General features: G+C 38.7%; 1 protein-coding gene across 3 annotated transcripts in view; it reads right to left on the bottom strand.

Annotated features, from left to right (window-relative positions):
- Window positions 1–895: 895 nt before the first annotated feature.
- Window positions 896–27251, bottom strand: part of rps6kl1 (ribosomal protein S6 kinase-like 1) — a 27745-nt gene continuing 1389 nt past the window's right edge. Inside the window, exons 3-12 of one of the 3 annotated variants that reach the window (XM_051723200.1) lie at window positions 24882–25149; window positions 20671–20795; window positions 18065–18157; window positions 17856–17903; window positions 13882–14014; window positions 9212–10417; window positions 8050–8139; window positions 7066–7148; window positions 1854–1949; window positions 896–1759 (exon numbers count right to left, since the gene is read on the bottom strand). In XM_051723200.1, coding sequence (XP_051579160.1) covers window positions 1649–1759; window positions 1854–1949; window positions 7066–7148; window positions 8050–8139; window positions 9212–10417; window positions 13882–14014; window positions 17856–17903; window positions 18065–18157; window positions 20671–20795; window positions 24882–25017 — 2121 coding nt within the window. In that variant the 5' untranslated portion in view covers window positions 25018–25149 and the 3' untranslated portion in view covers window positions 896–1648. The remainder of the gene's footprint in view (window positions 1760–1853; window positions 1950–7065; window positions 7149–8049; window positions 8140–9211; window positions 10418–13881; window positions 14015–17855; window positions 17904–18064; window positions 18158–20670; window positions 20796–24881; window positions 25150–27251) is intronic. The other 2 variants (XM_051723201.1, XM_051723202.1) reach the window with 2 other exon arrangements.

Raw genomic sequence — 27251 nt, 5'->3', positions numbered from 1 at the left:
ATCTGTGTTAAGATATATTCAATTTAACAACTTCATTACCATGATGATGTGATTCAACAAACCCTAAAACCCTGAAATGACTGTAAAAATGACAATTGAAACAACTTTACAGCTCAAATAATACACAAGTTTTAACAGAAGAATTAATGGAAGTGCTTTTATAAAATTATAAACTTCATATTTCTGTTTAAACCCCATTGACTTCCATTGTAAGTGTCTCACTGGAACACAGATTTGTGCTTTTTTTGTTTTTGCTGTCGATTGAGATTAACTTGTATTGAACCCAGAATATTCTTTTTAATGCATTATATTATATTCACACTTCTGAACAATGAATTTCCATGACATTTTATAAAGATGCCATTCACAACGAGCATTTTCTATCCAATGAAATATTTTGCTGCTGAGCATAACAAACAAATTCTTTATTTGCTATATTTTTATATTTATTTTAAAATTCCCTGATAGTTCCAGGTTATCCATGACCTTTGGAACACTGGCAGTTTTATGAAGTGCTTCCCTAAAATATGGATACAACTATTTAATAAAGGGTTAGAACTTTTTCAATCAAATTTATCATGACATACGCTGCTGTTTCTGCTTGATGTCGGTCTCAATAAAGCTCATTTGGTATCTTTGGAGTGCAGGGTTTTGGAAAGAGGGGGCGTGGCTAATCCAACGACTCAGCTTGTGGTAGTAGAATGGCTAAAACCACTTACAGCACCTTTAATATATTAATGTAATATATTAAGACATATTTGGACCCGGTGATTACCAGCAAAGTGAAACACTCAAAACAGGCACTTAAGTGCATGTCATTGGTGTTCTGAAAGCTAATTTCAGATTAGCTAATTTTAGCACTTCTTTATTTCAGAAGATGACAAAGAAAACAATAAAGAAATGAATTATTTTATTCAATGCAGTCACACAAGTTCAATAAGTGATATTCAAAATATAAATCATAAAAAATGTTAGAATTTCTGCATGCTTGAAACACAGTTGAATGTTTTGCCATTCAGTTATATTGCATTTTACCTGCCCTGCTGGAAAATCCATCTTAAACTAGTTTCTGTGTTTTGGAACATGGTAGCTGGTCATTAACTGGTCCAAGCTGGGAGACCAACTACCAGATTGTCATACCAACTCAAGGTGGTCAAGCTGGTTTTTGGAACATGGTAGCTGGTCGACAAGCTAAGGACCAGCTCGGACCAGCTCATGACCAACTTGGACCAGCCTGAACCAGTTACCATGTTCCAAAACACAGTTACCATCTTAAGCTGGATTTTCCAGTCTGCATTACACCAGAAGGCATTTTAATGCCCAAAATGTATGTTTACATTCCCTTTACTTTGCTCTTGGGGCAAGTAAGGACATCGTTGTGACAACCTTATAGCTTAAATAAATTTTCCAGAAATTTGACTTTAAATTGACCACTGCAGGTGCTGATGTGATGACGAATGCATCAATCCTCCTGAGACCTCATGGTTCTTTATAACTTTCAATGTTCTGATGTCATTACAGCTTTAGAAAGGATTCACATCCATTTATTATTCCTGCTGTGCTCACTTTGCAACATTTGGAGGTGTAATAGGCAGAAAGAATGGACGGGGTGAATTCTCTATAAAGTCACTGTACTCTACAGCGTTAGTTAACTGTTGAGAGTGAGCCACGGGACGCTGTTAAAGAACGGATGACACTTGATGTCACTCACACCCCCTCCTCCAGATCCCAGACGATAACACGCATCATACTGGAGAAGCTGCAGGGAAATAAAGGCAATTCATTAGTCAGATGTAGTAATGTAATTAAAAACATATTAGAATATATATGCCAGTTTTATCAAATGTCATTACCTCTGTGAGAAGAGATGTGGCTGCCGTGCTCAGGAATTCTGGGATATGTAGCGGTGTGTGCGGGTGAACGCCAGAAGGGTGGCACTGCCATAGAGGCTGCAGAGACACAGAGTTCAGAGGTCATGCCCATCTCATAAACAGACTGTAGAAACTGCCTCCTCTAGAAACAAGGCTTTGTGAGACGTGTCCACATGCCACATAATTGAAGTAGTAAATTTTGTTTAACCCTCAGAGACCCAGCATAGGACAATAGCAGCGTTTGTTTAACCCTCCTATGGTATTGAAAAATCTCACCTCCCTTTGGTATTCGGGTTCATTTTTGACCAGAAGGGACAGATGTGTGACCTTTTTTTTTATAATGAAAATGATAACATTTATTCTTCCTTGAAGTAAGAACAATAAAATGATGCCTTTCTTTTGGAATTTTATGCTATTTTTATCTTATTACAAGATACGGATTTGGATATATATTTAGATTACATTATACAATTACATTACATTTAGATTTACATTATAAAACAATTATTTGCCAAAGTTTAGCATTTTAAAATGGATTTGAAGTGTCAGTTTTTGCAGTTAATGTCATTAAGCTTGCAATCAAACCTGACCATGGTGTTACAAAGAGAAGACACAAAATAAGCATTTTTCTACCAATAATTTATTTCAAACATAAAAATGTAATAATTCAAAGTAAATGCATAATAATGTCAAGAACATGATCATCAAGAAACAGAAATGAACTGCAAAACTCTGAAAATTCAATTAGAGTATAAAACAGAGGAATCAGAGTAAACATTTTGCAATTTCAGTAGTAAAAATGTATTTTGCAAAGACGTGTGTGTGCGTGCGTGCGCGCAAGTGTGTGTGTGTGTGTGTGTGTGTGTGTGTGTGTGTGTGTGTGTGTGTGTGTGTGAGAGAGAGAGAGAGAGAGAGTCTTAGATTGCTGTCATCAGCTGGAAAAGAACAGATGACTTGTAATGCTCCACTTATTGATGCCCTGGTTTGTGTGTGTGTGTGTGTGTGTGTGTGTGTTTAGCATTGTGACTGATTTATTGCTTTTTTTTTTGTTTTTGTTTTTTGGACAAATGTAAAAAAAAAAAAAGCTCTGTGTTATAGTCTCACCAGTTAATTTTTGTGTGTGAATGGGTGTGTATGTTTTGCACTAAGGATGTTTTAGTGTATCACTCTGTAATTTCTGTCTGTTTTTTCTGCACTGTGGCTGATTTATTGATTGTATTTAACAGATAATAAAAAAAATTGCTCTGTTTTTAGGTCTTTACCATTCATTTTCAATGGTCGGTCAATTTTGACTGCAAATACCAAAGGTGTCGCTTTTTTTTTTTTTTTTTTTTTTTACAGACACATCCTATCACGGCAAAAAACAATTTATGTTCAGATGGCAAATGGATGAAAAGTCATGAAGTCTTGTTCTGCTCAGAAAAAGGAAACCATTTTTATTAAATGAGGAAAATGTATTTCGGTCATAAATGACCGAATACAATATGAGGGTTAAAGCAATTAAATAATAACTAGTTTTCATTAAATGTGGGTGAAAACTACACAAAGCAATAGCTGAACCGTACACAACAACAGTTTTGGTGGGAAAAAAACATTTGCATATTAATTTGGTCATTTTGACCCGAAGAGGATATTCTTTTGCCTGAAAATGCTAGTTAATGTTACCATATTGGACTAAAACTTACTGACTTTGCTCACATAGGGTATCACAACTTCCCCCAAAAAATTCGATCATTTAAAAAATAAAAAATGTGTGGGGGGGGGTTCATCTTGTTACACTTTTGGTGTTCCCAGCCTATAAAAATTGTTTATAAATCTCTCGTTATGCTATATTATCACCAAATACTAGATTAGATCTTTTTGTCAACTTGTTTTCTTTCAATTATGACAGGTTTTGTATTTCTTTTTGGAACTTATTGATCATAGGCCTCACTGACCTGAGCTTATGCACCTCCGTTTTTGAGTGAAAAAAGCATTATTTGTGGATAATTTTTGCAATATTAAATAAAATATGAAAACATTCTGTATTATTTATCACACTAGTGTGCTTTAATGTAACAAAGTCACACTTGTGGTGTTCCTGGTCAGAAACGACCGGCCATTGAAAATGAATACACACATGCGCATGTGTGTTAGTGTGCATGTGTGTATATGCGTGTGCACAGGTCCGAGGCCTTTATGTTTGCAAGCACACATGCACATATGTGAACATGATGAGCATGCTCCTGAACACTTTTCTCTTATTTTTGATCTCCCCCATTCATTTTCAATGGCCGGTCATTTCTGACCGGGAACACCACAAGTGTGACTTTGTGCCATTTTGTAAAAAATAAAAGCATTTCAAAACAAACTTGCTGGTTAAACATTAAAGCACACTAGTGTGATAAATAATACAGAATGTTTCATATTTTATTTAATATTGCCAAAATTATCCACAAATAATGCTTTTTTCACTCAAAAACGGAGGTGCATAAGCTCAGGTCAGTGAGGCCTACGATCAATATGTTCCAAAAAGAAATACAAAACCTGTCATAATTGAAAGGAAACAAGTTGACAAAAAGATCTAATTCAATTTTTGGTGATAATATAGCATAATGAGAGCTTTATAAGCAATGTTTAATAGGCCAGTCATTTTTGAACACCAAATTAGGTAAAACATTTCAACACAGCACAAGGGTTAACTGTCAGAGCTCACTAACGTCACACAATAAGGTCACGGCTAGTTTACACAATTTTTAACACTTTTCTCACAAATTTAGAAATTTTTCAAGCATTTGACCTCTAGTATTTGTTATTTTTTATTTATAACATTTTACTGATTGAAAAATGATTACATCCCCCGAAATATCATCTTTCATAGCAAAAATGCTGTGGGGCATTATGACCCTTATCAGTAAATCATATATAATCTACTCCAAATCAGCTGTTTTTTTGTGATGTTCTGTCATTAAAAATCTTTCTCTTATGACCTCCGTGGTAAACAGTATTAAATTTACTAAATTATTTTAATTATACCAGAAAATACAGTATATTACCAGTATCAAGTGTCCTCATTAGTTTTAAATAGTTACATTTCTTAACTGTTCATGAATTTACCCTTACTGCTAGTGTTAAATTAATGTTTTAATGTTTTTTGTGTACTAAATTGCATTGTGAATTCAAAACTGCCACTTGCTGTCAAAGGGGAACTTAATTTAATTTTTTTCAAAACAAAATACAGTATAAGGCTTCCTAAAAACACTTTCAAGAAGATAATAAATAAATAAATTATATATATATATATATATATATATATATAATACACACACACATACAGGTGCATCTCAATAAATTAGAATGTCGTGGAAAAGTTCATTTATTTCAGTAATTCAACTCAAATTGTGAAACTCGTGTATTAAATACATTCAGTGCACACAGACTGAAGTAGTTTAAGTCTTTGGTTCTTTTAATTGTGATGATTCTGGCTCACATTTAACAAAAACCCACCAATTCACTATCTCAAAAAATTAGAATATGGTGACATGCCAATCAGCTAATCAACTCAAAACACCTGCAAAGGTTTCCTGAGCCTTCAAAATGGTCTCTCAGTTTGGTTCACTAGGCTACACAATCATGGGGAAGACTGCTGATCTGACAGTTGTCCAGAAGACAATCATTGACACCCTTCACAAGGAGGGTAAGCCACAAACATTCATTGCCAAAGAAGCTGGCTGTTCACAGAGTGCTGTATCCAAGCATGTTAACAGAAAGTTGAGTGGAAGGAAAAAGTGTGGAAGAAAAAGATGCACAACCAACCGAGAGAACCGCAGCCTTATGATTGTCAAGCAAAATCGATTCAAGAATTTGGGTGAACTTCACAAGGAATGGACTGAGGCTGGGGTCAAGGCATCAAGAGCCACCACACACAGACATGTCAAGGAATTTGGCTACAGTTGTTGTATTCCTCTTGTTAAGGCACTCCTGAACCACAGACAACGTCAGAGGCGTCTTACCTGGGCTAAGGAGAAGAAGAACTGGACTGTTGCCCAGTGGTCCAAAGTCCTCTTTTCAGATGAGAGCAAGTTTTGTATTTCATTTGGAAACCAAGGTCCTAGAGTCTGGAGGAAGGGTGGAGAAGCTCATAGCCCAAGTTGCTTGAAGTCCAGTGTTAAGTTTCCACAGTCTGTGATGATTTGGGGTGCAATGTCATCTGCTGGTGTTGGTCCATTGTGTTTTTTGAAAACCAAAGTCACTGCACCCGTTTACCAAGAAATTTTGGAGCACTTCATGCTTCCTTCTGCTGACCAGCTTTTTAAAGATGCTGATTTCATTTTCCAGCAGGATTTGGCACCTGCCCACACTGCCAAAAGCACCAAAAGTTGGTTAAATGACCATGGTGTTGGTGTGCTTGACTGGCCAGCAAACTCAACAGACCTGAACCCCACAGAGAATCTATGGGGTATTGTCAAGAGGAAAATGAGAATCAAGAGACCAAAAAATGCAGATGAGCTGAAGGCCACTGTCAAAGAAACCTGGGCTTCCATACCACCTCAGCAGTGCCACAAACTGATCACCTCCATGCCACGCCGCATTGAGGCAGTAATTAAAGCAAAAGGAGCCCCTACCAAGTATTGAGTACATATACAGTAAATGAACATACTTTCCAGAAGGCCAACAATTCACTAAAAATGTTTTTTTTATTGGTCTTATGATGTATTCTAATTTTTTGAGATAGTGAATTGGTGGGTTTTTGTTAAATGTGAGCCAAAATCATCACAATTAAAAGAACCAAAGACTTAAACTACTTCAGTCTGTGTGCACTGAATTTATTTAATACACGAGTTTCACAATTTGAGTTGAATTACTGAAATAAATGAACTTTTCCACGACATTCTAATTTATTGAGATGCACCTGTGTGTGTGTGTATATATATATATACACACACTGTATATATTATGAATATCAATGCTTGGGTCTCTGATGGTTAAAGAAAACTGCTCTAAAACTTTAATAGCATTATAAATAATAAATGTATAGAATATATAATAATAGCCTATATATAATGATAAAACAAAGACCAATTTTAATGTCATTACTAACACAGTGGCAATAAGTTACTGTGTCTTATTCAGTTTGTTTGTGTTTTCTTTAACTGTAGGGTTACTTTTGATTTAATTCATTTTAAACATGCAGAAACAGAGTAACTTTTTTTACCATGCCAGTAAGCAGCTCATACAATAAAGCTCCAAGACTCCACCAATCACACGCCTCCGTGACTTTTGACACGCCTCCAATTTCTGTTCAAAATCAGTAAAAACAAATTCATAAAACCCTTTATTACATCTCCGGAGAACATAGTATGACTAATATAAATACAGTGGATGTGTATTAAAATTGAAGTGTACTGTTTGAGCAGACATTAGGGTACAATGGGGCTAAAGAAAATTTGCTTTATTCTGGTCACAAAGTGCATTTATTTTACTTGAATATTGATGGAGCAACATAATTTGTGTGAAATGAAATAATAACGTAAAGTTAATTAAAACGTTTATTTTTTAAAGGTGGTGAGGGGGCCTTTTACCCCACACTTGGGCCCCAGGGGGGTGGTAGTGATATAGTGTAAATATACAGTAGGGGCAATAATTATATGCCAAAATTTGTTAACTTAATGCTAATACTTTTGAGACAGCAAGGTGCTTTTTTAAGTGGCAAATTAAGATAACACTTATTCAAAAATAACCACTTCAGAAAAAGGTGCACCATTTCCTGTACATTTTAAGCACATTTGGCATTTCATAACATCTGAAGTATTATATAATAAATGAATCGCCATTGTGATTGGATCCAGTGGTGTAACTACAGGCAGTGCAGGGTGTGCAGCCGCACTGGGGCCCACGACAACCGGCCGAAAGGGTACTACTGAAACGACTGTGGACGATGAAAATGACTCAGAATACGACCTACGACCTTGCAACATTTAAAAAGTTATTTAATGTTAGATCAACCTTTAGACATTGCATGATATGACCTCATGGATCAGAACAATTTAGCAGTGCATAGTGACAAACAGGTGTTAAGAAAGTTGTTGTGAAAGTTTTTGTTGTATTTCGGGAGAAAATCAAATCAAAAGTGCCTTCCACCATGGGGGGCTTTAGCACTGTATTACCATATAGATAAAAATAGTTTGAAATGCTTCACCTGGTGCACAGTACATCTGGTCCATTGCTTTTGGGCTGATTTCAGGCTGAACTTCTGTCCACTGTCCAAAGTATGTAAGACACGCTTCACCTGTGTTCATTATATTTAATCAATTAGGCAGACAAACTTCTCCCAATAATGTTGTCAACATTCACACACCCTCATGTCATTCCAAACTATTCTTTTATTTATTTGTTAAAACACTAAATGAGATGTTAGGTAGAATATCCAAACTGCTCTATTCCATACAATGAAAGTGGATTGTGATTTATACCAACAAGAAAAGGACAAAAGACCCATAAAATTATCATGAAAGTTGTCGGTATGTCTCAAGCGATATTTTCCAACTCGGTATTTGGCATTTAAAGCATCAAATCTGGCGCATTGTGTCTAAGGCTACGTCCACATAAATCCATATAAATTAGAAAACGGCGTTGTCGTTTTCGAAACTCTCTCCGTCCACACTGCCGGTTACAAGCATTTTCCAAAAGTTGCTCGTCCACACTGAAATGAATGAAAATTTGCCGTTCCATGTACGGTCCTCCTGTTCTGTCACCGTACAGCAATTCAGAGTAAACTTCCTGTCGCCTTTGAAGGAATGCAATGTTAAGGTTGTACAAAGTAACATTTATCTTTAACAATGCCTTCAAAGTAAATATAGGAGGCACAACAACGCCGCTACAACGTGGGCCACCATCTTGATTGTTTTAGGTTGAATGGATCACATGACTGCGACACATGACAACAAATATGTCATCGTTTTCAGATATCTCCGTTTTCCCTGTCCACACTACAATGCGAAGACAGACATAGAGAAACGTAGAGAAAAAGATGCATTTTAGAGTGGACATGGCCTAAAGGTGCCATTTTTTAACTGAACACAAACATGAATGTGATTTGTGAGCTACAACAGGGGAAGACATAAATTCAGGCCTAACTTCTCCTTTTGTGTTTTACAGAAGAAAATAATACTGGGGTGGTGTTGGAATGACATGAAGGTGAGAAAACAATGATAACATTTTCATCTTTAGATGAATTGTTCCTTTAATATGCCAGATGATTGTGCAAGTAACATTCCAGCAAAGATAAGTTCAATATTAATTCTGCCATTATGTTGCAAATGCAACGTCAAAATAAGATGTTCATGACAAAAGAGACATACCACTGCTACGTAGCAGAATGTTTCTAGGGTTGAGGTCCTGGCATACAATGCCCTGCTCATGAAGACTCTCCAGGGCCAGCAGGATCTGAGCCCCCCAAAGTCGTACTTCTTCCTCAGGAAGTATCCATCCTCCCAGCTTAGATTTGGCACTGAAGCTCCTGGCCTTCATTTGGAGTTGATGGCCTGAGCTGTCCACCTCAAGTAGCTGTTCCATCTGAGGGCTTTCTAGTTTAGTCTCACTCAAAAAGGAACTGTTCATGGTAGGAGCTGATGGGTATAAGATCGTGCCCCCTTGTGGCTGTTTATGCAAAGGGTTGAGGAACTCCCAATTGTCCATGCCCTCTTTCACAATATCAACAGAGATCTCCTGAGAGGTCATCTTTGTAAAGTCTAAAGAGACACCTTCTTGCTTTCGAGGTCTACATTCAAATGGACAGTGATGAGAATTTACTACGCTTAATTCAGCCACAAACTTTGAAAGCTGTCCATTTCCACTGGGTTTAGAGTTACTGACAAACTGTTCATGGAGAAAGCCATCATGCACTTGGCTTTGTGGAGGTAAATGTGATGTGTTAGAAACAATCCGCACCCTCTGTGGAAGAACATCAACAGTGCTGCAGAGGGTTGGTTGGGTGTTTTCACCGAATAAAGTGGCGGGAGTGATCTGAGCTGCAATGCTGAACCCGAGAATATCAGAGTTTGACCCTGGAAGAGCAAAACTCCAACAGTCCTGAGCAGGTTCCAAAGCATTCCAAGCTTTGTTCAAATCTATGCTAGAGTCAATCCGCTCGAAGCGGACATAATTTCCAAGAAGGTCAGAAGTGACATCAAGAGGATCCCGAGCGTCCACGATTACACAGGGATGAACAGGGAGAGGAACATTATCCTGAGATGAAGATGTAAGACTCTGACCACTGGAAAGACCGACAGAGGCAAGGGCATCGTAAGTCCTTGTTGCATACGGACCTGTATCTTTGCAATAAGAATGGGTTCCACAGCTCTCAACGCAATGATTAGCTAGGCTTCCTGGCCTCTCAATAGGTGTTGTTATCCCAAAATTCTCATTTAGGTTACTCTCCTGGCTCAGCACAGGGAGAGTGTAGCTGCTCTTCAGGTGGATCTTGTGCTGGTTGGGACTGAAGCACTCTGGATGCTCCCTGACTGCTTGTCTTCTGACCCTGCGGAGTCTGGAAAAGAGCCCTCCACCTGCAGAGAGAGAGTGTCGCTTGTAAATGTAGTAAGAAAAGTAATTGTTTAAAAGGTTTCTGTTGTTGCCATTCAGCAAACAATATGCCATTTTGAGCTGGTGGACCACTCTTTCAAATTCTTTCATGTTATCCAGTGACAACGAAGAAGGTATGGGCACGAGTACCTGAGTATTTAAAAACTCTGAAGTGATAGCAATGATCACGAAATCATGATGCCGGATTCACACATACTCCGTGAGCGGAGCGTGAGCAACTAGGTTCCTACTGCAATGGTGGGCAGTCATGTGCACAACATCAGCATACATCAGCGTACTTGGTCATGATTGGTTAATAATGTATATCAAAGCCACTTTCAAGGCAGGTCAGTCCACTCTGCGGTCATCTTTGGAACGCTCTCGGCCAGGCTGGGCAGCTTTTTTCTTTGTAAACAAGCGGCATAAAATTACAGCTCCTATCTACTTGAATGTGGAAAGACTGAAATTTCCAAAACGGTTGCTCAAGATTACAATCAAAGAACATAGTTAGGATCAGGGTGGATCAGCTAATGCGCATGCACGTTCTTGAGTTGATTGACAGGCGATGTCTTTATCTAAAAAGTGATTGGCTCTTTTACCAGTAAGGCGGATGTTCCAATTTCTCCCATTCATTTTAATACCAGTGGTCCGTCTCTTCTAAACTGTCCCTGTATATACACAACACGGGCAAAAGTCCTGCAGTTTATTTATTTATTCTTTCTTTTATTTACTTATTTTGTGTTTGTTTGTAAGCAGACCTATAAATAGTAGTGTATAGTAGGTTTGGTTTAAATATTGTTTATTTGCTTTTTCGTCTTTTCTATGAGCCGCTCGGCAAAAATAGGCTCAGCGCCGAAACTATCCGCTCACTGCCACAGCTGGGACGCTTCTGGGACGTGTCACCTCGTGACTCACGCTTGCAATGTGAAGGGTGTAATCTGTTAACATGGGCGCCAAAACGAACGGATGGCGGAGGACGAATCCCAGTTGCCTCCGCGTCTGAGATCATCAACCCCCGCATCTTATCATGTGGCTTGTTGAGTGCGTTGCCATGGAGACATAGCGCATGTGGAGGCTTCACGCCACCCTCCGCAGCATCCACGTGGAGTCACTCAGCACGCCCTGGGATTCGAAATAGCGAACTAGCGAACTCCAGGGGTGGTAGCCAGCATCTTTACCACTGTGCTACCCAGGCCCCCCTCTGACTTGACTTTTTTGACATTTCACACTGATCCAAACACTAACATCTATATGCAAACATTCCAAAGAGGGGCATTGTTTTTGTTTTGTGATCAAAATAAATTTACTTATTTTGATTTTGCACTGTACACAAAGGGCTTTATTCTTGAATTTCTGTAAAACTTATTCATAAATACATTTTTACATAAATCGTTGCGTTTAATTCAATGGGATAATTTATGTACAAATGTTGTTACATACGATTTATGCAGAAATTTGTTCTGCTCAAGTTTCATGAATAAGGCCCTGTGAGTTTATGTCAGGAGCAGCAACAGCTCAACACTCTGTTTGGAGAGGATTACGGGGTGTTGACACTTGCGTAAAAAAAACAGATGGACAGCGCACATCTAAAAGAAACAAAACGCAGGGGTCTCGAGTTGTGTGATCTTTTAACTTGACACACCACTCATGCCACAAATGTTGAAGAAACATGAAAAGGGATGCAACAACAGCCAAAGACATCCATCTGATATATGGAACATTCCAGAATTGGAGGACAATTTAGGCATCAATACTCTTCAAAATTTGACTTATTTAGTTCACATATTTTGTTATGTATTTTAAGGGGTAACAAACCTTCAGAAAACTGTATTCGTCCAGCTTAGGCATCATATATAAATGTGAAAACTTTTAAGGAAACTTTTAATCAAAAAATGGTAACAGGGTTGCACACTCACACTAATATCAGCAATTTCTCAAGGAAAGATGCTAATTTGGGAATGTAATGTCAATGTCAAGATCATTACAGACGTATTTATGAAATAAACAAAGAAAACTTTGAAATAAGTACTCTTTCATACTGAATGTAAGTAACAGGGTTGAGCTGTTAGATCGACAAAGGCAACCAATGCTGAAAAGATGATACAAATATTGAAAAAGGAAGAATGAAATTACTGTTCTTCTGGCCATGCTGTTAGCAAATGTCTTGATGTAATTCCCTGTTTGCCATGTGACCTATTCTTTTTCTATTTCCTTATTCTCAGGCTAGATTGGTTTCGGTAACAGGGTTGAGCAAAAGATGCGTGACACAACTTAAATGCAATATTTCTAAAACTAATGTAAAAGACACGTACAGTATATCAACCACATCATACAAAAAAATAAAAATAAATAACACTCATTTTAATATTTCATTATATTTGACATGCAATTTGGTCATTAACAAGATGGGACAATGAAAAATAGCTATCTTAGGAAGCATGCTTGTATCTGAATGAATTTTTTGAAATTATTTTTTTACATTTTTATTAGTAATTTATTTTAAGATGGCTTCATTGTAGACATCAAATACATTTGTTCCATATTCTGAGCATCTACTCTTTGAAAATGTGTGGCTGTGCAGATGTGTACACCCCTCAGGTACCGATTTTTCTGTTGAGCACTCGAGTAGACAAATATATTAAAATTCCTCACCCTACAATGAAGACCTTATAACTTGGCAACTGTTGAAATCATTTAGAATTGTCATTAAAATCAACAGGGTGTGTGTAACAATCATAGATCCCATGTATGAGAATTTAGTCACAACATCAATACTCAATAAAAAGAGAGTGGCAGTATCTTATTATTATCTTATTTAAGACCTTAGTGCTTATTTTGATACTACAGAGCATAGCATTCTTTTAAATATGCTTGATTATCATGTTGGCATTTGTGAATAGGCACAAGCCTGGTTTAGATTCAGTATCTGTGATCTAACACAGGTAAAGTATGGTGTGCCACAAGGCTCTGTCCTAGGTCCTCTGAAGTTCTCCTTGTACATTTAAAAAATAATAATTAGGAAACATAGCATTAGCTTTAATGCTGATAATAATGTTACACATCTTAATATTTCTTTCTGACCAGACAAAATTGGGTGCTAGCATAGCCTACAATGGACTGGATGGCCAGCAGCTAAATTCTGAATAAAACACGAGTATTGGTCATTTGACCAAAGCCTTTTAGATGTAAGCTGCGTAAATACAGTATACATTATGTCTAGATGGTTCTACTGTCATGCTATGAACTAAAGTTAAGGACCTGTGTGTCGTGTTTGATAGCAGTTTGTTAAACAATTAAACATCAGAGAGCTGTCTATGTCAACTTTAAGTTGCTCACTGAAAGTATTGACCGTACATTTTTCTGTAAAGCTGGTTTGAATCAATGTTCCAAATGAAAAATGTAAGACAAATAAAATAAATTGAATTGAATTGAAATTGATTTGACTCACCCTGAACATGCTCTAGATGTAGGAACACAGAGTCTTCACTGACGTAGTACTTCAGCAACTTTACCATGAATGGAACACCCTGAGGAATAATGGTTGACCTCTCACGACTCTCCCAGATGGACTTGGGTAAACTCTGTACAGGAAGCACAATATTACAGTTTACACTTCAAATACAGGTGCTGGTCATATAATTAGAATATCATCAAAAAGTTGATTTATTTCACTAATTCCATTCAAAAAGTGAAACTTGTATATTATATTCATTCATTACACACAGACTGATATATTTCAAATGTTTATTTCTTTTAATTTTGATGATTATAACTGACAACTAAGGAAAATCCCAAATTCAGTATCTCAGAAAATTAGAATATTACTTAAGACCAATACAAAGAAAGGATTTTTAGAAATCTTGGCCAACTGAAAAGTATGAACATGAAAAGTATGAGCATGTACAGCACTCAATACTTAGTTGGGGCTCCTTTTGCCTGAATTACTGCAGCAATGCGGCGTGGCATGGAGTCGATCAGTCTGTGGCACTGCTCAGGTGTTATGAGAGCCCAGGTTGCTCTGATAGTGGCCTTCAGCTCTTCTGCATTGTTGGGTCTGGCATATCGCATCTTCCTCTTCACAATACCCCATAGATTTTCTATGAGGTTAAGGTCAGGCGAGTTTGCTGGCCAATTAAGAACAGGGATACCATGGTCCTTAAACCAGATACTGGTTGCTTTGGCACTGTGTGCAGGTGCCAAGTCCTGTTGGAAAATGAAATCTGCATCTCCATAAAGTTGGTCAGCAGCAGGAAGCATGAAGTGCTCTAAAACTTCCTGGTATACGGCTGCGTTGACCTTGGACCTCAGAAAACACAGTGGACCAACACCAGCAGATGACATGGCACCCCAAACCATCACTGACTGTGGAAACTTTACAATGGACCTCAAGCAACGTGGATTGTGTGCCTCTCCTCTCTTCCTCCAGACTCTGGGACCCTGATTTCCAAAGGAAATGCAAAATTTACTTTCATCAGAGAACATAACTTTGGACCACTCAGCAGCAGTCCAGTCCTTTTTGTCTTTAGCCCAGGCGAGACGCTTCAGACGCTGTCTGTTGTTCAAGAGTGGCTTGACACAAGGAATGCGACAGCTGAAACCCATGTCTTGCATACGTCTGTGCGTAGTGGTTCTCCCCCACATTTTTGAGTGGGTTTTGTTTCACAATCCTCTCCAGGGTGCAGTTATCCCTATTGCTTGTACACTTTTTTCTACCACATCTTTTCCTTCCCTTCGCCTCTCTATTAATGTCCTTGGACACAGAGCTCTGTGAACAGCCAGCCTCTTTTGCAATGACCTTTTGTGTCTTGCCCTCCTTGTGCAACGTGTCAATGGTCGTCTTTTGGACAACTGTCAAGTCAGCAGTCTTCCCCATGATTGTGTAGCGTACAGAACTAGACTGAGAGACCATTTAAAGGCCTTTGCAGGTGTTCTGAGTTAATTAGCTGATTAGAGTGTGGCACCAGGTGTCTTCAATATTGAACCTTTTCACAATATTCTAATTTTCTGAGATACTGAATTTGGGATTTTCCTTAGTTGTCAGTTATAATCATCAAAATTAAAAGAAATAAACATTTGAAATATATCAGTCTGTGTGTAATGAATGAATATAATATACAAGTTTCACTTTTTGAATGGAATTAGTGAAATCAACTTTTTGATGATATTCTAATTATATGACCAGCACCTGTACATTTTAACATTTAGTTTTTTAACCAATGAGCATTCTGAAAAACTGGACAGATAACAGACTAAAAGTCTAGATGAGGAAGCTGCTGTCTTCATTTCAATAATCCAAATCTTTTTCAGACCAGCACCACAGAATAAAGATGAAAACAGGAGATACAGTCAGGAATTAGGATACTTGAGATCCATAATAGTACTAGTAGCCATTTCATGAGCATTTTTGACAGGTAATTGCTCTGTATGTTCTGCTAACAAATACATGGCCCAGATGCACCATATGGTACAAACAGTGTTGATAATGCCCCAAACACACATTTATCAAAACGTTTTAAGGGTGTTTTTTTTTACACCAGGATGAAGTCAGATGTATTCCATGTCCCCACCATCCCAATCACTAGATGTTAGAACTTCATCCCCCAAAAACAGAAGCTTTTCTTCTTATAAACAGTGCAATATCTCCGTACACACAGGACTTCTATAATGGTACTGCAAAGATGGCTGTTCTGAAGGCAAAGAGTGTCCCCGCTTATCATTATTATGTCCTTGATATGTATGTATATTTACTTGTTTTTATTGTTTTGTCCTTTATGTCTCTGTAATATCTAGTAGCTCAAGACCTCAGCTGATTTTGACTGATTCTAGTAAGTCTGGCTTCAGTAACCTGAGACGAGTTTAAAAGAGTTTTAAAGGATCAATCCGCAAAGACGTTTAGTAATAAAAGAAGAGCTGAGTGTATCCCAGAGGCATGATACTGTCAGCTGGCCTGATTCCAACAGCACTCAAGCAGCACTGTGGTCACAGGCAGATGCTAGACAGAGCACTGCTTCTCAACTGGTGGGTCATGACCCAAACATGTGTGCGACTAACTACGCCTGTCGTGATTATTTGAAATAACTTCAAATTCCAATCCCACTTTACTGTGCAAATAAGGGAATTTAAGGGAATATAGAAATGTTATGAACGGCGTGTTTGTGTGTCGCATTACGCATTATGTAAGCTCTCCAAATAAACTTGCACCAACTGACTTGCACCACGGACCGCACTCAGAGCAGCTCCTGAAGAGTGTGTAAAGATTAACTGTCTCTGAAGCACTCTGATGTGCGTGCCATCTGTGCAGGTTTGCAGCCATGACTCCCATGAGAAAATAAGTGAGGATTTTGATAGTGAATGCAAAGTGCTCCAGTTTTACTTCAATTTAATGTTCGCGTAATGGCAAGTGTTCTTGGTCATGGTGGATTCATACACACAGTGTTAATGGCATGCGTGTCTGTTGCTGTAAAGATACATATTTTCAAATACACACACAGAATCTCAAAGGTCTTCCTTTTTTTTTTTAAATCAGGGCTTGTAGGTTTAAACAGACGGCCTTAAAATTTCGTGTGAATATGAAGAATTTAGGTGAGCAATATTTTACTGTTGCATTTTTTTAGTATATCATATAAGATTATATTATATTACATTATATTATAATTAGGTAGGGCTGGGAAATGTAACATGTTAATTTCTGTGATTAACAGTTAACTGTTTAATGCGTTAATGCAGTATCTGTTTTTTTTTTTCTTCACTTCCTGAAATTTTACTAATGTTTTTCCCCACTTCCTGTGGCTAAAATTGCCATTAATACATTTTCAGGAGGTACACACTCGACTCGACTGCACATCCTAGCACAGAAACGAATTGTGTTTCTAAATGTGTGATTGCTCGCATTTCCCTGGCATAATAAACACGGGAGCAGTTTACTGTAAAGAGAATGGAGACTTCACCCGCAAGCGGTGAGCCAGGTGTGGAAGAGATAATGGCAAGCTTCCATATCTGTTCGCATCACCTGAAAATGCTCACTCACTCACGGCAGCCTGAGAAAAAAACTAGTTTCGAGATTTGAAACTTCAGCATTCGATATGCTTTATATCTGTATGTATAGACAGCCCTACACCTATCAACTTTTAAAATGGAAGAGAAAATGCTTCCCATATCTTTTGCTGTTGGTGTCAAAGGCCATTTGTCAAATCAAACTCTACAGCATTTTGACACAAATTCATCTGTCATTTGGTCAGTTTGTGTGATATGAACTCATCCTCAAAAACCATCAACAAATCTAGACAAGTTGAAAGAAGATACGACCCAGACTACTTTAAATATGGGTTACGGTTTTAGTACTGTGTTGGCTCGTCACTTGATGTCAATGTAAAATCTGAGTCCTGCAGCAAAACCAGCTGAGCTTCTGTTTAAAATGTCTACCTTAACAATAAATGTCTCCTTGCTGATCAAACTTTCAACCGTCAGCACCTGTGGAAACACACAAGAACAAATTTATATCTACAAGATCTAATATTTTTGTTGCCTCTAACATCTGAGCCAGTTTCACTTCTATTTTATTGAAACTGACTTCCTCAAATATAGAACACTGACTGATCCTGCATCACGAAGAGCACATATTTCACACATACCTTATCGATAATTCCCGTAACTCTGCACACAGCCAGATCCTCCACCGGTGAGCTGAGGTGTCTGATCGACCGAAACCGTAAGCTGCTGTAACCCTGAAAACCAGAAAAACAACATCAGTCCCAGAGAATAAATAACTGGTCAGTGTGATACATCTGTCCTCTCAGAAAACAAAGCAGAATATACAGTTGTGCATGTGGATAAATTGGATATCTTTTGTTTGTAATATACATCTGATGGACAGTGAACAGACTGTGAGTGGTCCACTGGCATGCTGAGACTAATCTGTCTCTACATCAAACTTCTGTGAGACTTTCAATAGGAAACACACTTCTGGAGGATTATACGACATACTGCAAGAGGATTATAACACAACATGAGAGCTTAGAATAATGTCCTAGAACACAGAGATTTGGTTTTTGCCTCTGTTGAAGTGAATGAGGGACAGGATAGACAGCTGGAACCAGTTCTGCTTTCACTTCACTGCAAAAAAATCATTTTCTTATGGAATATTTTGGTCTTTTTTTCCAGTGAAAATATCTAAACATTCTTTTCCTTTTTTTGCTCCCCAATGTGGAATGCCCAATTCCCAGTGTGCTCTAAGTCCTCGTGGTGGCGTAGTGACTCGCCTCAATCCGGGTGGTGGAGGAGGAATCTCAGTTGCCTCCACGTCCGAGACCGTCAATCCACGCAGCTGATCACATGACTTGTTGAGCACGTTACCATGGAAACATAGCGCGTGTGGAGGCTTCACGCTATTCTACGTGGCATCCAAGCACAACTCACCACATGCCCCACTGAGAGCGAGAACCACATTATAGCGACCACGAGGAGGTTACCCCATGTGAAGCCAATTTGGTTGCTTAGGAGACCTGACTGGAGTCACTCAGCACGCCCTGGATTCGAACTCACAACTCCAGGGGTGATAGTCAGCGTCAATACTCGCTGAGATACCCAGGCCCCATAACTAAACATTCTTAAAATAATTCTTAAAATAAAATAATGTACATTTACTTGAGAAACAAAATGACAAAAGATATTAAGTCTTGTTTTTCAAATAAATCTAACAAAATTTGGTGAGGTTTATGCTTAAAACAAGAAAAGTGAGGTAAGAAAAAAAAAATAATTTAAAGGGAAAACACGTGTATTTTTCTTACCCCACTGGCAAATATTTTTTCTTGTTTTAAGCATAAACCACATCAAATTTTGTTAAATTTATTTGAAAACAAAATAAAATATCTTGTTAAATAATAATAATAATAATGTTAAAATATAAAATTTTTCTTGTTTTAAGGATGTTTCGATATTTTTACCGGAAAATAAGACAAAAATACTCAATAAGAAAATATTTTTTTCCAGTATACTGACAAAAACAAAACAAAAAAACAACAATATTCTTATTGGCTGTGATTGTGTCACATCATGCTGCAGTTTTGTGTTCGGTGAGGACAGATACATTTCTTGATGCTGGAAAGGTATTGCATAACACCTTACAGTACGCTTGTGTATTATTTAGGGCTGTCAATCGATAATTGTTTTTTTATCAAATTAATTAAATGGTGTACTGATTAAATAATCTAATTAATCGCAATTAATCACACACATAAACATTTGCTGAGAAAGCCGCTCAAATAACAATAATTCAATATATATTGATGAAATAATTATAAAGTTATATTTAAATAATTACAAATAATATACACTGGCGGCCAAAAGTTTGGAATAATGTACAGATTTTGCTGTTTCAGAAGGAAATTGATACTTTAATTCACCAAAGTGGCATTCAACTGATCACAAAGTATAGTCAGGACATTACTGATATAAAAAACAGCACCATCACTATTTAAAAAAAGTCATTTTTGATCAAATCTAGACAGCAGCCACAGGACAGACAAGGACAGAAAGAGATGTGGAAGACCAGATGTACAACTAAACAAGAGGATAAGTACATCAGAGTCTCTAGTTTGAGAAATAGACGTCTCACATATCCTCAGCTGACAGCTTCATTGAATTCTACCCGCTCAACACCAGTTTCATGTACAACAGTAAAGAGAAGACTCAGGGGTGCAGGACTTATGGGAAGAATTGCAAAGAAAAAGACACTTTTGAAACAGAAAAACAAAAAGAAAAGGTTAGAGTGGGCAAAGAAACACAGACATAACTGGAAAAGAGTGTTATGGATCTTAACCCCATTGAGCTTTTGTGGGATCAGCTAGACTGTAAGGTGCGTGAGAAGTGTCCGACAAGACAGTCACATCTATGACAAGTGCTACAGGAAGTGTGGGGTGAACATTTTTTTAAAATTGTAATAGTAATTTTTCACATTATTAACGTCCTGACTATACATTGTGATCAGTTGAATGCCACTTTGGTGAATAAAAGTACCAATTTCTTTCCATAAGAGCAAAATCTGTACATTATTCCAAACTTTTGGCCACCAGTATATATATATATTACAAAAATAATTAAATATTCCTTATTACGGTCCAGGGACATGATTAATTGCATTAATTTTTTTAACATGTTATTTTTTGTATAATTAATCGCACTGAATTAACTTGTTAAATCAACAGCGCTAGCATTATTATTATGCACACTTGTCACCTACTCCTAAGTGAGCAGATCCTTTAGTGATGTTGTCCTGTAAGTAAGAGATGAAGATCTCCTCGGCTCTCTTCAGATATTGAGTGGTCTTCCGCTTTACGGCCTCACGTCTCTCCTTATTTGGATCCACTGAAAGACACAGTGAAAAGATCTTTAATTGAGCCTTCACTAAGCTCCGCCTTAAACACCTCCATATTATTAGACATCCTTTTTTTATTTGTCAGACTATAATTGATTGTATGTTATGTTTTAATTCTTTGTGATCACACAACCAAATACTGATTGTGTGTTTAAATGTGTTTACAGATAAACATCTTATACACTGTCAACAATTTTCCATTTCTATTTAATCTGATGATATTTCTATATGCCATCTTTATGGCAGCCATATACAGTTGTGCTCAAAAGTTTGCATACCCTGGCAGAAATTGTGAAATTTTGCCATTGATTTTGAAAATATGACTGATCATGCAAAAAAACTGTCTTTTATTTAAGGATAGTAATCATATGAAGCCATTTATTATCACATAGTTGTTTGGCTCCTTTTTAAATCATAATGATAACAGAAATCACCCAAATGGCCCTGATCAAAAGTTTACATACCCTTGAATGTTTGGCCTTGTTACAGACACACAAGGTGACACACACAGGTTTAAATGGCAATTAAAGGTTAATTTCCCACACCTGTGGCTTTTTAAATTGTAATTAGTGTCTGTGTATAAATAGTCAATGAGTTTGTTAGCTCTCACGTGGATGCACTGAGCAGGCTAGATACTGAGCCATGAGGAGCAGAAAAGAACTGTCAAAAGATCTGCGTAACAAGGTAATGGAACTTTATAAAGATGGAAAAGGATATAAAAAGATATCCAAAGCCTTGAAAATGCCAGTCAGTACTGTTCAATCACTTATTAAGAAGTGGAAAATTCGGGGATCTCTTGATACCAAGCCAAGGTCAGGTAGACCAAGAAAGATTTCAGCCACAACTGCCAGAAGAATTGTTCGGGATACAAAGAAAAACCCACAGGTAACCTCAGGAGAAATACAGCCTGCTCTGGAAAAAGACGGTGTGGTTGTTTCAAGGAGCACAATATGATGATACTTGAACAAAATGAGCTGCATGGTCGAGTTGCCAGAAAGAAGACTTTACTGCACCAATGCCACAAAAAAGCCCAGTTACAATATGCCCGACAACACGTTGACATGCCTCACAGCTTCTAGCACACTGTAATTTGGAGTGACGAGACCAAAATAGAGCTTTATGTTCACAACCATAAGCGCTACGTTTGGAGAGGGGTCAACAAGGCCTATAGTGAAAAGAATACCATCACCACTGTGAAGCATGGTGGTGGCTCACTGATGTTTTGGGGGGGTGTGAGCTCTAAAGGCACGGGGAATCTTGTGAAAATTGATGGCAAGATGAATGCAGCATGTTATCAGAAAATACTGGCAGACAATTTGCATTCTTCTGCACGAAAGCTGCGCATGGGACGCTCTTGGACTTTCCAGCATGACAATGATCCTAAGCACAAGGCCAAGTTGACCCTCCAGTGGTTACAGCAGAAAAAGGTGAAGGTTCTGGAGTGGCCATCACAGTCTCCTGACCTTAATATCATCGAGCCACTCTGAGGAGATCTCAAACGTGTGGTTCATGCAAGACGACCAAAGACTTTGCATGACCTGGAGGCATTTTGCCAAGACGAATGGGAAGCTGTACCACCTGCAAGAATTTGGGGCCTCATAGACAACTATTACTAAAAACGCTGTCATTGATGCTAAAGGGGGCAATACAAAGTATTAAGAACTAAGTGTAAAGTTTAATGTGTGTGTTCATGTATTTCATGTCTTTTATTTTGAAAAGTTTAGTTCCTGTTCCCTAGTCATGTGATGTCCTGTTTTCCCTCCATGTTCATGTGTCTTGTTTTCATTGGTTCATTGTTTAATTATCTTGTTTAGAGTTCTGTTTGTTCATTGGTTTATGGTCTCCCATGTCCATGTATTTAAACCCTCATGTTTTCCATTGTTGGTTGTCAAGTATTGAATGTGATTGTAGATGTTTAAGTCAAGTCAAGTCATGTTCATGTTTAGTTTAGCTCACGTGTAGTTAGGGTTTTGGATTTCACGTTTATTTAATAAATTGCACTTGGGTTCTCACTTCATCGTCATCGTCATTGCCTATGCCAGCTACAACGTTACAGAATACTTGACCGACTATGAACCCAGCAATCCAGCTCCTCCGCCTATGTCAGGGGAATCATCCCCTGGAGGACTATGTGGAGGACTATTGCGCTCTGGCCTACCAGGTGGATTTTAATGAGGTGGCCAACAAGGAAGGTTTCCGATGTGGACTTTATGAGCCCATCTCTTCTCTGATGCCAGGTTGTAAGAGTACCCTCACCCTCGCTCAGTATATCGACCTTGCCCTGCAGGTCTCTGGTTCTACGTTCACTGTGGGGGAGGCGGATGCCAAGCCAGAGTCCCACGACATGGCCGCTGAGCCAGAGTTTCACATCATGGCCGCCGCCGAGCCAGAGTTTCACATCATGGCCGCCGCCGAGCCAGAGTTTCACGTCATGGCCGCCGCCGAGCCAGAGTTTCACATCATGGCCACCAAGCCAAAGTTCCTCATCATGGTCACTGAGCTAGCACCATCTTTTGCTCCATGCCTTGTCACAGCAAAGCCTCAGCCTGCTCCATGCCATGTCACAGCAACGCCTAAGTCTGCTCCACGCCTCGTCATAGCCACATCTGAGTAGTTGGACCAGGAGATGGTTCCCACCCTTGTACCCACCCTTAGTTCACCTGTGAAGGCAAGGGGAACTTTTAACCCTCCGACCCCTCCTGGACCCTCCGAGCCCTGGACTCCACCTTGGCCTATCGGTCCCTCGAAATCGCCTCAGCTCTGCGTTCCCTCGGCTCCACTGTGATCCTTCAGCCTATCGGCTTTGCTGGGGTCCCTTGTCCTTTTGGCTCCTCCTTGGTCTGTCGGTCACCTGGCTCTGACTTGGCTCTCCGATCCTCTGACTGCGCCTCATCCCTCCGATCTGTCAGCTCCACCGGGGACCTCCTTCCCTACGGCTCCACCTTGGTTCTCAGTCCCACCGTTTCTGCCTCAGTTTTCCGATTCCCCCAGCTCCGCCTTGCTCCTCCGAGCCTCCAGTGCCGCCTTGGTCCTCCCTGCCTCTGGCTCCACCCTGGCCCTTCGAGTCTTCGGCTACTCTACGGGTATCAAGTTCCATGGTGTCGCCCTTCGAGTCTCTCAGGGCTCCGCTTTCCATGGCTCCGCCCCTCAAGTCTCTCACAACCCCACCTTCCACAGCTCCACCCCTCGAGCCTCTCAGGGCCCCACCTTCCATTGACTCTGCCCTGGTCCCATGCCCCACGCCACGGCTCAAGACGCCACGGCTCAAGACACCCCCCACCCCCACCCCAGCTCCCTACAGAACTTTCGAACTATATCATGTTTATTGTATGTGTTCATGTTTTGGGGCGTCGGGAGCCACCCCTAGTCGGGGGGATATGTAATGTTTAATATGTGTGTTCATGTATTTCATGTCTTTTATTTTGAAAAGTTTAGTTCCTGTTTCATGTCACGTGTTCCCTTGTCATGTGATGTCCTGTTTTCCCTCCATGTTCATGTGTTTTGTTTTCATTGGTTCATTGTTTAATTATCTTGTTTAGAGTTCTGTTTGTTCATTGGTTTATGTTCTCCCATGTCCATGTATTTAAACCCTCATGTTTTCCATTGTCGGTTGTCAAGTATTGAATGTGATTGTAGATGTTTAGGTCAAGCCACGTTTATGTCAAGCCATGTTTAAGTAAAGTCAAGTCATGTTCATGTTTATGTTTAGTTTAGTTCACGTGTAGTTAGGGTTTTGGATTTCACGTTTATTTAATAAATTGCACTTGGGTTCTCACTTCATTGTCATCATCATTGCCTATGCCAGCTACAACGTTACACTAAGGGTATTCAGACGTTTGAACAGGTCATTTCATTTTTTTCTTTGTTGCCATGTTTTGTTTTATGATTGTGCCATTCTGTTATAACCTACAGTTGAATATGAATCCCATAAGAAATAAAAGAAATGTGTTTTGCCTGCTCACTCATGTTTTCTTTAAAAATGATACATATATTACTAATTCGCCAAAGGTATGCAAACTTTTGAGCACAACTGTACCTGGAAGACTCAATGAAAATAAATGGTAATGACACTATACCTTGAACTCCGTTTAGCAGCAAATCCACTCCGTTCTTATAATAGCTGAACGCAGCTTCATAATCCTCGTTGATTTCTCTGTCCAGTGCCATTCGAATCTGTTGAGCTGCGTCAACAAGATAGTCTTTCTTTGCCATGTTTGGCTATCAATCAGCAGCAACAAACGTCCACAGTAACCAGATGAAGGATCTGTAAATGTGAAATTACTAGTGAAGCAGCTCATTTCTGCTCATTTTTGCACACATATGTAGAGCAAGGCCAGCTTCCCCCTGCAGAACAGAAGAAATATATACAATTTACAGAGAAAACATTATCGTTTTTAAAGAAATGTATCCATCAGGGACAGGGTGCTATGATGGTACATGCAATGGTCATGTGAAAATTCAGAGTGGGACGTGTCCCAAACAAAACAAGATGAGGAAGGGTTAAAAAAAGGCACAATAAGAAGCAGAGATTAGTCCATTTTCACAGGACACAGACAGGTGTGTGTATATTACCTATTTTACAATGGCTTCAAATGCAGCTCATTCAATTACAATTTAGAGTAGGACAATCTGTTTTATAGAGCTGTTCAGCTGTGATGTCAATTTGTAGGTTAATTCGCTATAGCTTCCCTCTAGATTTTTTCAATTAATGAGTAAATGAGGTCTGTGGTTAACATTATTTGTATGTTTTGAACTTGAATTTTGAAGCCGCCGTGTTTTAAAAAAAATGTATGTTGCTAGCAAGTTGCTAAATAAAGACTACAACTACCACAAGCATGTGAGTGAACAAGCCTGACGAAACGGAATACGGTTGTTATCTAGCAACATTTTAGCAACATGTTACTGTTGTGCTTGACAACCGTGAGAAGACGCGCTGCTGCGCTACTGTTCACTGTCTGTCTCAACACTATTTTTGGAGGGCGGAGTTTTGATAGGAGGGGGCGTGTTTCATTAAACAAATAAAGTTTTAGTCGGTCCATATTCTCAAATGTTAAGTCAAAAGTAAAATGAGGGGGGAAACGCTGAAATAGACAGTTCACATGGTGTTACACTTGCACTGATTCCTACTACTCCAGACTCGAGCTTCATAATAACAGTGAAATACCACATTGTGTTTTATTCAGTACAGCTGTATGTAGAGTAGCAATATTCACAGATAGCAGAGGTATTCGGCTGAACTCGGTGGTGAAGCGGCTCAGATTATGAGCATAGGCCAGGGGCTGTTCAATCAGATGAAACACAACAGACTGGAACCAAACGCGAGGATTTCGAGACACACATTTACAAGTTGAACATCTTTCCTGACGAAGCATTTAAACAACTCATAATCTGAGAAATGCTTATAAGAGAGCAGGACGCAATAGCCAAAGACCCCCACCAACTGTAAGGGGGTGTTCACACCAAACGCTTTTGCAACCATCCATTTGTTTTTCTAAGTAAACGTGCGCTAGATGAACGTCTTTGTTTCACTTTGTTTTTGTTTATTCAGCGTCTCTTGCAGGAGCGAGTGTTTTTTAGATGATGTGTCTAATTAAAAAGAGCTTTAAAAAGCATCTTTAGACACCTGCTTTCTGTTAAACTGTATTTGTTGCACTGTGTCTAGCCTTTTTTAGTGCAAGAATGCGATCGATCTGAAATCATCATCAATGCTTGGCACACATCCAAAATTTGAATGCACAGTTTTACCATTCAAATATGCATTTTTTTCTTAAATTCAAATTCAAATTTAATTTGACAGCCCTAGTACATAAGAACTAATTACACATGCAAACACAATAATAACTAAAGGTTTGCTCTCTCTCCAAAGCATGCAGGCATGAGTAACAAGGTCTCATTCAGTTTCATTCTGTGTCATTTGAGTCATCATTGAGTCTGTGTCATGTACTTGGCGCCATCTCCTGGTGGCCAATATTAACTACAGTGAACGATCCTCTCTGTCCATATTTGGATGACTTCCACCTCTGGTTGCAGCGATCTGAATCCTAACACGATTGGTTTAGCGTTCCATGACCCTGGAAAACATACTAAATATTTTACGATGGAGTCATGTGATCAAGGAAAGGTAACGTGTTTTTAGCCAGATAGTACATTATGTGCTGTGAACACATTATGCTTCATGTCAATTAACTAATGATCTTTGCATCCGATTACGTTGTGTGTGGACTCGTTTTAAAGATAATCACCTCCTCTAAGTAATGGTATGTGATATTTTATGTTCTGTTTATATGTCGTGAAGTTATAATCAAAAACACTGCTTATAAGCAACACCTGTTCACATGAAAAATGCATGTCAAAGACATACACTATATTTTTGTCTGTGAGTAAAACAAATATGCTGGTTGTATTCTACTCATTGAGAGCTTTCCAACAACATATGACACATGGTT

The sequence above is a fragment of the Myxocyprinus asiaticus genome, chromosome 17 (genome assembly GCF_019703515.2).
Source record: "Myxocyprinus asiaticus isolate MX2 ecotype Aquarium Trade chromosome 17, UBuf_Myxa_2, whole genome shotgun sequence".
Lineage (NCBI taxonomy): Eukaryota > Metazoa > Chordata > Actinopteri > Cypriniformes > Catostomidae > Myxocyprinus > Myxocyprinus asiaticus.
This window is presented reverse-complemented; position numbering and strand designations above follow the sequence as displayed.